This window comes from Zonotrichia leucophrys, chromosome 5 (assembly GCF_028769735.1).
Source record: "Zonotrichia leucophrys gambelii isolate GWCS_2022_RI chromosome 5, RI_Zleu_2.0, whole genome shotgun sequence".
NCBI lineage: Eukaryota > Metazoa > Chordata > Aves > Passeriformes > Passerellidae > Zonotrichia > Zonotrichia leucophrys.
The window spans coordinates 55,230,032-55,242,955 of record NC_088175.1 but is presented as its reverse complement, the minus strand read 5'-3'; the positions used below and the strand labels follow the sequence as shown (position 1 = coordinate 55,242,955).

At 41.6% G+C, this 12,924-nt stretch overlaps 1 protein-coding gene across 3 annotated transcripts in view; it reads right to left on the bottom strand.

Moving 5' to 3' along the window:
- The window catches only part of PARVA (parvin alpha), a 63,047-nt gene that overhangs the window by 21,593 nt on the left and 28,530 nt on the right, over window positions 1–12,924 (bottom strand). For 2 of the 3 annotated variants that reach the window (XM_064715733.1, XM_064715735.1), the window contains exons 2-4: window positions 2,235–2,324; window positions 2,065–2,135; window positions 1,361–1,463 (exon numbers count right to left, since the gene is read on the bottom strand). In XM_064715733.1, the coding sequence (XP_064571803.1) occupies window positions 1,361–1,463; window positions 2,065–2,135; window positions 2,235–2,324 (264 nt within the window). Of the gene's footprint in view, window positions 1–1,360; window positions 1,464–2,064; window positions 2,136–2,234; window positions 2,325–12,722; window positions 12,903–12,924 lie in introns of those variants that run through there. The other variant, XM_064715734.1, reaches the window with a different exon arrangement.

The window sequence follows — 12,924 nt, the reverse complement described above, 5'->3', positions numbered from 1 at the left end:
AGAGCTGCTATCTTTTAATCCAGCCTAAGAGCTGCTGTTTTTTAATCCAGCCTAAGAGCTGCTGTTTTTTAATCCTACCTAAGAGCTGCTATCTCCTAATCCAGCCTAGAGAGCTGCTATCTTTTAATCCAGCCTAAGAGCTGCTATTTTTTAATCCTACCTAAGAGCTGCTATCTCCTAACCCAGCCTAAGAGCTGCCATCTCCTAATCCAGCCTAAAAACTATCTCCTAATCCAGCCTAAGAGCTGCCATCTCCTAATCCAGCCTAAGAGTTGCTATCTCCTAATCCTGCCTAAGAGCTTCTATCTCTTAATCCAGCCTAAGAGCTGCTATCTCCTAACCCAGACTAATAGCTGCTATCTCCTAATCCAGCCTAAGAGCTGCTATCTGCATAGGTTTCTTGCACCTCCTCACCACAAGACTGAAGATTTAGTAAGCAGAGACCTGATCCACAAGGAATTAAGGGTAATGGAAAAGATTCCTCTGAAATCAATAAATGCTAGATCAGTGTATGCATATTTAGAGTCAGGCTGCACCTGATACACATGTTGTGAATTTTGGGTGAAGTCACTGGAGATCTGCCCAGGACAATCCAATTGCTCAGTCTGGGCAAATCCAGTCCATCACAATATATTCAACAGTTTAACCATTCATAGAAGGGAATAGTCTGTGAAGTCTTTATTAGAAGTGCTCACATGATGTTTCAAGATTCATTTAGGATACTGGAAAGAAATTTACTGGAGACTTTATGAGCTGTAATAACTAAGAAAATGGCTTTCAAGCCAACAGCATAAAAAGCACATGCCAACTCTGCATTAGCAGTTTCTTTTCTCTATCTGTTTCTCAGCTGAAGCTCAGATTGCAGTCCACTGGGCACCATTACCTCAGTCATGTTAAAAGCCAGACATCAAACCAGAAAGAAATTCCAACTTTCCAGAGGAACCTTGCGATGAAGAAACTATAGCATGGAAGGAGCAGAGATTAAAAACATCCACCACGACACTGAGACTGCCCTTGCCTTCAAACTTACTTTCCACTTGTAACATGGCAAAGTTTGTGCAGCCCATATGCAGGTAATAAATTTAATTGGAGTGAACAGTGCTGCCAAGACTAGAGCCCTCCCTCTGCAGCAGCCCAGGTAGGCTTTGTGCTGCTCTCATCAGCTGCAGAGCACCACACACTGCACTGCAGCCATGAGGGCTGTGCACACAGCCCATTGCTCAGGGGGCTCATAACACAATGCTATTTTTGTACCACTTAGTGCCATAAATGTAAGATGATAGCGAGGCTCCCGGGCAGGAACAAGAGATCCACTTCTTGACAAAGTGCTTTAACACCGTGCACGTGTATTTTTTCTTACCAAATAATTTCTGCAATACTTGTCCATCATACAGGTCTTCAGCCAAGTCTTTCACAATAATCCTCTCTCCTACCAACACATCATTAATCCAGTCAATTAATACCTATGTGGGAAACACAAATTTGGCAGTATTATACACTATTCATTTGCAATTTAAACCACATGCCATTTTTCTTAGCAGAAAGAATACCAAAGCTGCAGTGGCTCAAAATACAGTCTGACATACCTTCAGGAGCAAACAGGAAAGACTCAGGAAGGACTCACCTGAGGTGGCTGTGCCAATGCACCACAAGGTCTGGACAAATACTAATTAATGCAGTATCTTCTGGACTGAAATCTTTCCCTTGCTTTCAGTAGAATTTTAACATCCTTTTGTGTTAAAGGTGCTGAAGTTGATTTTAATGAAGCATCCTGCTAAAGTTCTAACCCCAAGAATCACAAAGACAAGGGAAGATCAGCATGATCTTCAGTTGGGGATGGGATGGGACTGACACTCTGGCCTCAGGATTTTAACAGAAATTTGAAAGTCTCCCTGTGCCACATCTAGAGAAGGATACTGCCACAAATGACCTCCCCATTTCACTGGGATGTGGTTCCAACTAATTAATATCTAACTAATTCTTTCAAGTGCTCAAGTGAAAGAGGCAGGGGTGGCATTAAAAAATAGTTCCACTTTCCTAACAGGGTTTACATGCTTTCATTACCTTCATTAGTTCTTGCAATTTTGGATCATTTCTTGAATTTGGATCCACCATTGTTCGGACTTCATTTTCCTCTGGAAGGTTTAAAAGAAAAACATTAGAAACTATCCCAGGCACAACACTTCATTTTACAGCAAGTTTTTGAGTTGAGATGTAAAATTTTTGTGAATTACCTAGCATAGTGTCCTCGGGGTCTAGCTCAAATGGAATAGGACTGAGAGGTAAGTTAATGGCATTCATTCCTTCTTCCTGTAATTCAGACACTAGGAAATAAAAAAAGAAAAGCTTGGTCAAATTTCAATTTAATTTGACTTACTATTTCACTCTCACTAAAAGTAGCATTAATTGTCTTAATTTCTTTATAAGAATATGACTCTATTAGATAAGCCACTGGGTGTAATTACAGCAATAAAGTAAAGCTAACAAAAATGGGAGGACCAGCCAACAAATCTTTACTTGCATGAGTACATTTTTCATGGATAATGGTGCTGGAACCAACACAATTACCTCAAATCTTTTCCAGGACATGGCCCATTGTCCTCAAAACTTTAAAAGGCTCGCTTGCATGTTAATGGTCCTGACATTTTAGCACTAATGAATCATTTCAGCTGAGGGAGATGGTTATTGCTCTCAGTATGTCACCGTGGCTCTGGAGATGCTTCAAGTTTAGCTCCTTGGGAAGAGCTGGTGTGGCTGTGCACCCACCCTCCCACGCAGGAGTCACCAGGCTGAGGAGCCATCCCAGGCTGAAGGTGCAGCCCTCAGCACGTTCTGCTGCCCAGGATGCCCATGGGCCTGCACTGTCCAGCTGGAGCAGGCTGCAGGATGCTGCTGGCCTGTGCTCTTGGCCTTTCCTCAGCAGAAATCACAGCAGCAAGACACCGTGTAGGATGGTGAGCCCTCAGAAAAGGAGTTCAGTCTGCAGGTTAGTGTGCAGTCAATGCAGGTTGAAAAAGAACTTGGATATAGAAATGGAGAAATAATCCAAGATCCCGCAGTTTGGAGATGTTGTCACTAAATATAGACAAGGGTCTTACTCAGCCAAAGTCCCCAAATTCTGCAAAAATCAAGTTTCTTGAGAAGAAAAGACCAGAAAGACCCAGAGAAGTGGGGTAAAGGGAAGCCTGTCACTTGTTCTGTGACAGGCCAGAGCAACTTTGTTCATTCCTCTGGGTGACCCAAACTTCAATAGGCTGCAAAGACAAAACTCTCCCTTCAGTGCCCAAAGGAAGAGCCTCCCTAGCAGAGGGCAAGGAATCCCAACAAGGTAACACACCATCCTGTGCTGTGGAAGAGCTCCCAGCACGGAGCAGGGAGGGAACCAGAGCAGGGATCACAGAGCTTGTACCTTGCTTTGGGAACAATCAGTGCAAAGCTGATTTACCAGTCCAGGAAAGGGGCAAACTCTCTTAGCCATGACCAGGCAGAAATGTTGCTTTGACCACTCAATTTCCAACTAGAAATGGTTGTTTTAGCTCATCTGTTCCAGTCAGAGTTTACGTTTAAATAACTTAATCCAACAATCCTACATATGGCCTAAAGATTCTAAAGGCAGCTGTCCACAGCTTCTGACATGTACTGAAATATCTGACTGATGTGCAGATGCAAGATTCACCATCCAACATATCAGATTTACCAGCCGATGCTTTCCTCAGTTTAACGTGAAAATCACAGAGACAATTTGGTTTCTAAGAAAACAGAGAACTACTCTAAAGATCTTCTGTTTTGTCTCTGCCCTCATGGCTGCCTCATAAATCAGCTTTACTTCCTTGGTGCATTAAGTGTAGCTAAATTCACATGAACACTGTGATCATCATTGGTGTGATAACAGGCTTAGAAATTTACAAATATTTTCTGTGTTCCATGAAATGTTTTGTGGTCTGCCAGATGAAATGTTTCTGTGCATGCTTCAAGGATCTGTGTAGCTGTATTCAAGCATCTATGTAAGACTCACAGCAATAATGGCTGCCAGAGTGTTTATTACTTTTAATGGTACAAAAACAACTCTGAAAAATCCACTGCCTTCAACACTGAACCCATAACTTCACTCCATACACTCACCCTGCTTATGTATCTGTAACAGACAAGTACTGAGCAGCTCTAAAGAGTCATAAACCCATGCTGACAATAACAGTTCCCTCGACTGTTGTATATCCTCTAAAACTGATGGCTGAAAGCAATGGACCAAATTAATCCCTGATGTAACTCCACTGAGTTCTGAGGAGTTACAGCAAGGATGAAGTTGGTCTAGCATGTACAATCTCAGGAACTGCTTGCACATTAAGTAATGGCAATTGTTGAAACTGCTAGCACTCCTTGGAGAAAATCACTGTTGGTTTCTTGGTTTCATTAACCTCTTTGAATTTATTTTTTTTTTGTTATGGGCAAATGTCAGCGGGTAGAAAACTTCCCTGTGGAGGTCTTTCTGCTCTGAAATGTTTAGCTCATGGAGGACTACACACAAAGCCTCCCAGGCAGAAAACGTGGGATTTTTTCACATCAGTCCCAAGGGGGAGCATAGTAAATAAAATCTATTGAAGCCAACTGCCTCCCCTGAGCTCTCCTGTCCCAAAGGGCTGGAGGCTCTGCTTGGGTGAGACACACTGGAGAAAGCAGTCAGCTCATTTTCCAAGTGAAGGACAGTAGTGAAAGCTTTTGGTTCCTCTCTCCAGGGAGCAGCCCACTGCCAGAGCTTGCTGACAATTTTGCAAGGAGACTGAGTGGACCTTTCAAGGTGGAAAGTTACGTAAGGAATTCTTTACAAGGCCCACTGAACCTTGCCATACCTGTCCTCTAACATGCACAACACTCTATCTTTAATAACATGATCTCCATCATATTCTCAGAGAAAATAAGAGAAAGCAAACAAACCCCTGCCACATCTTTGAGTGAAAAGTGAACATAAAATACAAATAAGACAACAAGAAATATACACGGGGAACTAAAACACTGGCATGTTCTAGAATGTAAGTGTTCTATTTACTGCCCAGCAGGGGCCAAGCTCTGCTTGCTGTACACAGCTGTAAGCACAGACATTTTGCACACCTGCCAGAGCCATTTGCAGAACCTCCAGATGATCCAAAGATCCCAGATGGATCCAGGTTTTAGAGAGCACAGCTCCTCCTCACCTCTGCTTTCTGCAGGGCACAACCCATGCCCCAGGCTGGTATTATTCCCTAATAAAGGGACTCCTGCCCTCCTGTCCCCCACAAGCAGAAAACGTGATGGAGAAACCCTGAGCCTGGCAGCATCTTTTTCATTTTTTTCCCACTACTAAAAAGCAGAGATTTAATTGCAGATTAGTAATGCTACTAAATGGAGCAGGTAAGCACATGCATTATAACAAGATGTATTAAACTGAGAGAAAATGTACTACGTAGTATAGCTTCACTTTCTAAGACTTTCCATCAGAAAAATACCATGACAAATCACTGCTATACACTTAGGTGTTTATAGAGCAACCACAAATATGTGATTGAGGTTAAGAGTTCGCATACCACAGTTTCAGTAGAGGAGTCCATTTTTCAGCTGCTTCTCATTAATTTGTTTTAATTAATTTTCATGGAAATCACTTCAGCAACTTAGTATTTTAATAAAAAGAAAGAACACAGTACTGGGGCAATTTTTTGCAGCAGCAGAAATCACCACAACATAATCTAATTTCTTGAAATACTCTGAGAAGTGGCTTTGGAGCATCAGTAAGAGCTGCACTCCAAGGCTTAGAGGAAGGGAGGAGGGGATGGGATGGACCTGCAGCAGCTCATGCACCACACAGGCTGCCGGAGCAGGGCACTGGGAGCTGGGGCAGCTCCTGGGAAGGACAGCACCCAGGGCTTGGCCACTGCACAAGGCCAGCAATTGGAGCTCAGACCCTCTGCTGTGACCCAGATCACCGTGCTGGCATTGGGAAGATCAGAGACTTCATCCCTTTGGCCATGACAGCAAAATCCAGCCTTCCTTTTTTTTCAGTCACTATGCTGAATGGAACTGGGGGAACGCACTTTCAAAGCAAGACCCTGAAAAGCAACAGCTACATCTGGGCCAGACAAATCTCTGTGGATTGGCAATGTGGAAGTCCCAGTTTTAACTCTGGATGAGGAATGGACATTTCTGCTCAGGCCTCTGATTCAGCTCCACGTGCCAAATTTCTTATGATGTAATCAAGCGCAACTCCACTGCTACTCCACTGCTATCAGCTGTCAACAGACTTCCTCCCATCATGCCAGCACCAAATTTGGCCCCAGAGCCGGGGAGCCCTCGAGCCTCTATCAACAGCAACTACAGCAGCTATTTTGAGCTGGATGGAATTCTTACTGTTTTAGATGCTCTAGGATTACGAGGTCATAAACCTGTGCTATCAAACGCAGGCGTGTGCTCTGAGCCAGAGCCTGCCCTGTGATGTGTGCATCCAGCTGCCCTTGGAGCTGCACATCTGAGATGCAGCACGGCCCATACGCTTCAAATTGCCTTAATTCCTCCAGTACATGCAGCCTGTTGCTCCACATTGTATTTATTAGACAGTTTCATTTGGGTTTTTTACTCATTTATGTTGTGTGCTTGAAGGCTTTTTGCTGCCCTATTTAGTATTCAGGGCTTAGAGTCATTCTGATTTGAATGAAACACATCTCATTATTTAACTGAGCTCAGCAATGCCACATCACCAGTGCACTCTCTGTGGTTTAGATGTATTTTATATCCATCAGAAGAATCATGAAACAAATACAGCAACATGCAGAGTAAAACAGCCTCTCCTCTGAGTGCTGCAGCCATGTCTTCCCCATGTAACTGGTTCTGCACTTAAAAAATTAAAATTACTGAAGTGCTATGACAGGAATGGATGAATCCTGAAATTGTGCAATTAACTAGAACCAAACCATCATTTTGGAGGAGCACAATGCCACAGTGCTTCTAACCTCAATCTTTCAAACCCAGGAGGTTTAGATAGATGCATATACAACTACAGACATATACACATACATAACATTTCTGCAGGTCTTCAATTGCCTTTCTTTCTCTAGCATAAGGGTTTTCCATTCAAGCTTCTCAGCATTTTTAAGGTATCACATACATTGAGTTGGGGTTTTTTTTGTTTTGGTTTGGGTGTTGAATTTTTTTGTTTGTTTGTTTTTCCTGTGGAAGCTGAGATTTGCTGACATTCACATGACTCCAAGAGTTTAGGCTTTCTATAAGAAAGTCAAAATCTCCCTGATATTTTAAACTGCTACAGTAGGCAGCAGCTTTACATGTCATGTCTCTATCTTAAGGTATTTTTTCCTGGAACAAGCACCATTTGGAAGGCTAGCTACAGACATCATATTGCCAGAATAACCCTGGATATTTGCATGTATGCCCACATTCAAACATACATGCCTATGCTACATACATTTAGATATGTAGCCAGAAATTACAGCCAGTTTAGAAAAATGCTGATTTTCAGCACGAAATGTCTTTACTGCTCTTGTATAAGACAAACACTCAATTATAGCAGAGCCAAATTTAGATGAATTGGGTTTTGGTTTCACATTCCCTTTATTGGGTGCAAATTTCTGGTAAATGCCCACGACCTCGATGCTTTGCTTTTGTAACCACTCGTGCACAACAGCAGCTTTAGTTCTTCTACTGCCTTGATAGCCTGTAATGCAGACCTGAGTGTAAATGAGTGTATCCACACAGATCTCAGTGGATTTGTGCTGATTTATACCAGCTCACTGGCTCAGCACGGCTCCTGCTCCCTCTGATATAATTCTGGTGGGGTAATTCTGGATTTGTACTGGTAAATGAGAGAACTGACCAAAATTACTGAAGACAGCTAGAGAATGAGAGGAAAAAAGAAAACAAAAACACTTTCAAAAAGTCATAGTTCAGGCTTCTATAGAATTATACTATTTAGTCAAGAAAACTTACATAATTGCTTTCTGGGCCATCTATCCAAAATGTTAATTTCTAATACCTGTGCATGTGCATCCAATATGTCCACAAAGGGAAAAGAAAATATTAATCTAAAATAGTACTGCCTAATTTTCTGTAATACATAATTCATTAAACATGGATTCTGGCAGCTAAACTTTAGCTCTGAAACAAAAGAAATCCACACAAAAGACAATAAATCTGCATTACACATGGTACTAAAATGATCCAATGGATTTATAGATGTTTACAAGTTTGCAGAGTGTGACACAGCGTCCACCAGAAATTTGATATTCACAGCACAAAACATCATAAACATATGTCTGCAACTACAAAAGGGCCTTTTTATGTGGGGATCATTGTTAAAATTGTCTTCAGAACATAAACCTTAAGTTGTAAATGCTACTCTCCATTTATTCTCCAAGACATAACAAATGAGGGAAGAAAAGCAGAGATATGTTTGTAATTGAAAATGTTTCTCAGGAAATGATCTGTACAGGAACATCATTCTCATTCCATTAACTGCTGACTCCAAGCCAACCATTTGTAAAAGTAAATAAATATGCAAACTGGCTGACAACAATGTGCCTGCCTTTAATGTTTCTGCATTAGTACTCAGTCTCCAAAAAAGAATCTATTTTCTTTTCTCATTTCTCCATTAAACCAAACATGGCATGCACACAAAAGGAACAGGAGTAATGCTGTTCACAATAAAAGATGGGAGAAATGCTATTATTTGATTTTCATGTATACAAAACAAATTAAATGCCTTTTGCCTTGAACTTTCTCTGAAGTCCAAAGCCACGCTCAAGGACCTCAGTGATTAGTTTGCTGTTCCTTTCTCTTGTTGGAATTGGCAGGGAAAAAAAGCCTCCACAGACAGACAGACAGACAGACAGATGTCTGCTTTGGGTAGGTAAAAAACAACAAATCAGGAAGCAAACTCAGTCCTTTTTCAAAAGAGTACATGTGATTCTCTTTTGCCAGCTTCACTAAGCCTTCCATGCTTTCTCATTTCATTCGGGATGAAGGTTCTTTCTCAGAATTCCCCTCTAGTTTCTAAGAGGTAATAAGCAGTGAAGTGCCAAGCTAACACAGATGCCAATCATTCCATTCATTCCTTCCACACATCCTCTCAACACATCTTTTAAAATACCTAAGCAGTATCTGCAGACATTTTGAAAACCCTGTCACCCTACAGGACTGTTAAAAACCCTACTGAAAAATCCCAAAAGGCAATTTTGGGAATAAATACAAACAAGAGTTCGACTGATGCTGATTCTCATTCCCACTGAAGAACAAACCATGCATATGAGAAATGCTGAGACCATTCCAAGTTCTTATCAAAATGTGCTGTGTGGAATCTGATCCCAAAACAAACTCCAAAGAGCCTGAGGTACTTTGGTAGGGTGTTTGTGCCACAGAAACATGCAGGTTGGTAGCTGCTCTGCACGTGGTATCCCTACATGCAAAATACTTTATTGAAACAAATCCTTTGACAGCAAAGCACTTCATGGAAACAAATCCTCTGCCAGCTAAGATTTCCAACTTACTGAGAGATCTCTGAACTGATTTACTGAGGATCTCAGAACAACACAGGGCACTTGGGGCCATACAGAGAAGTAGGGAAAGCATTTTGATATTTCTCAAGTTACAACAAATCTGCAGGTAGTAATACCCAGAAGAGAGGCAGCCAGACCTTTTGGTGCAAGTAGGGGCAATTGTTCTTCTTACATGCTCACCAGCTTGCTGCAACAATTTTTTCAAACATTGAGGAGTGTAGAGGCAGATTTTACAGGCTTGCCTCATTTTGTGAATCACCAACCAACCAAGAGCAGCTATTCCAACATCAACAAGAAGCGCTCATGCAGAGAAGACAAAACCAAGGATCTGTTCCAAGAAGTCTTTCCCAGCTCAACAAGTTCTAGCTATTCCTAAGAGAAAACCCAAAAATAGTTCTCAGGAATGTGAGGGCACACTAGTAGCAAGCTGAGGATTTCCTGAATTTCTTGCTCTTTTCTTCTTGTGTATATAAGCCTTGTTCCTGAAGGAGAAAAAGTTAAGAGAGACCCACTGCAGCTCAGTAATCTAGATGAGTGCTTTTCCTTGAAAGAAATAAAAAATTACTACTTTTACTGGAAAGTTTGAGCTCCTTCTCAGAGACTACAAACTGCTTTATGTGTCACACATTGTCCCCATTTTCAAACTGCAGTTACTAGAACTACTTGTGTTTTGAGATAACCAACTCATCATCTTCAAGGAAAGACTCTGTGACAAAGGATTAAAAGACTTTTAGTAAGTGGCTAAGCATTTCTACGTGCCAGAAGGAAAAATCCAAAAATTCCCCAAAACACATTAGTATTTTATGAGAGCTTCTCACACTTCAAGACCTTTCTTTACTATCAAAGTCAACCAGGATGAAGTCTGGGGTTGACACCAAGGCTGGAGAAGCAGCAAACACAAGAAAGATGGGATAAGAGTCACCTGAAGAAATTAAAATTATAATGAATACAAATATGTAGATATATTACTTATTTGCGTAATTGGTAGTTTGCAGTCCACTTGTTGCTACCTTCTGTGTCAATCCTGAATATCTAACCCTGGTTCTCAGATTCAGCAGCAGAACTGACTTGCAACATCTAATTCTGCTTTTTCCCCTTGACTTTAAAGATTTTCAGTTTCTTGCTATGTTTAATATTTGTGCCTAACACACAGATGGTTTCTTAAAGTCTCTGCAATATGTCCCAGGGAATTGGAGTTTATAGTCAAGGACAGAATCAGGATCTAATTTGGGAATTGGGATCTACAGACAGGCCTTCAACATGGCAAAAACAGGCTGTGGCTTTGGCTGGATCAACAGAAACCCAGCCACATTCTGAAAGAAAAAGGGGTGGATTTGGTAAAAGGCAGCAAATGAAACCTTAAAACGGAAGAAATGTATCTTCTAGCACCCTGAAGACAAAACTGCCCTTCAGAGCTCTCATGGCCAACGAAGAGGTTAATGTGAATTTGAGAGCAGAAAAGCTTCAGGAACTTTCCTGAGAAAGGGAAAGCTCCTTATCTCACATTGCACTGCCAAGCTGCACACCATTTGTGTGGAGCCCCTCTGCTTTTCCCAGCCATACACAGCTCAGGGATGAGAAGGGATGTATCAGGGCTGTCTGTGGAAATCCCTGGCTGGAGGGAGGACTTTGGTCCGCTGGCATAAATCACAGTGTGCTGTGATCAATAGTGTGGCTGTGCTATCCTCCTCAAACACATTTACACAAAAGTGCAAGATGATGATGCAAGACAGGACTTTGGTAGCACAAACTAGAAATTGTGTTTGGCTTAGGAAAGCAGAATTTGTTCTCAATTTGCACAGGAAATAAATCAACACTTTCCAGTCTAGGTTTTCAAATCCCTTAATCAGAATTAATTCATTTACCAGAAGAAAACAGCAGTATCCTCATTCTGCAGCACAGAAAAAAACCACAATTCTAGTTTAAGGCATTCATCTACATGTTTCCTTTCTGGAGACAAAATTGACTTGTAAAATGGAAGCCTAGCACTTAAAATACAGCCTTAAATGCTCATCTGTAATGTTACATTAGCCTGACAGAGCAGACAGGAATACCTGTACCTTTTGCTTTCCAAAGCCCTGTCATGGCAAAGAAAACATCCCTTTTTCCATATAAACCAGCAGCAATGATTTTCATCCAGCCCTGTGGCTTGCTCTTCATGGGCCCTGCCTGGTACCCTCTGTGCATTCCTAATTTTGCTTATTTCCTTATAAAATCAAACAGCTGCTCCAGCTTCCAAATGCCCTGTTTAAAACAAACACCTGACTGAACTGTTCACCTGATTTTGGTGTTTCTGTGAAGACACCAAAATGCCATTTTCTCTTCCAAGAGATCTCCAACACGCTGGAATTTCAGAGCAGCCCTTGCTAGCACCTGTCAAGAGCTGTCAGACAAGGGCAGCATCCCTGGGTGAACTCCTACCTATTAAAAGCATTTCCTGGGTTGCTGTCATTGCCAATGTACCAATTTCATCATGAGGAACAATCACAGCAACAGTGCCTGTGGCTGTATTTCCTGTCCCACTTTGCAGGTGGGCATACCTAAACCTGCAGCTTAAACATTGATGTAGATAACCTCAAATGGGTTTTACTCCATGGCACTGACACATTTGGAGTTTCCCCAAAATAATCTGCAGCCTTCTGCTTTGATGTTGTGAGCTTGTGTTACTGCTCCTCTTAAAAAGTGCATAGTACCACGAGGTTTTCATTTTAATAAGCATGAATATTAAAACTTACTGATTGCATAACACATAGTCCATTTGAAAATGGCTATCCCAAACATGCTTTTGACTACAAATGAAAACTTGCCCTGAATGAAAATTCAGCTGATAAAAATCACCATTTTCACACTGGAGCCAGTGTTACCCCAAGACTGCATTTGTACCAAAATGAAGCTAACTGGAACACATAATCTTATGAAACATCACAGGGTGAAACAGCTAATTCTGTTTCATATTGCAGAAATACTTTCACAAAATAATATTAAACATTAACAGACTGCTGTATCTGCTTCTTTTTCTTCTTTTACCCAGGAAAAACAAAGTCTGACAGGAGTAAGAAGGAAATAAACTCTCATTCTTATCTTCAAAATATTGCAAACCAAAAACAAAAATTGTAGAAATTGTAAAAACACAGGGTGAGAAAGCAATAAGCAGAAAAGCAAAACACCCAGATGAGTGGGTCTGGCTCCTACCTTTAGGGCAAAATGCTCCACAGCCCATCGTAGGGTCGCTGGGCCACCCTCATAGTGCATCCCAGGGGGAACTGCAGTCCTGGAGGTGCTGGAAGCTCAGGCAGGGCCCTGTGTGCTGCTTTCAGAGGAGCTGGTTCAGCTTTGGAGCTGTTTTGCACCAGAATGGTCCAAGCACATCTCAACTCCTGGCTCAGAGCATCGC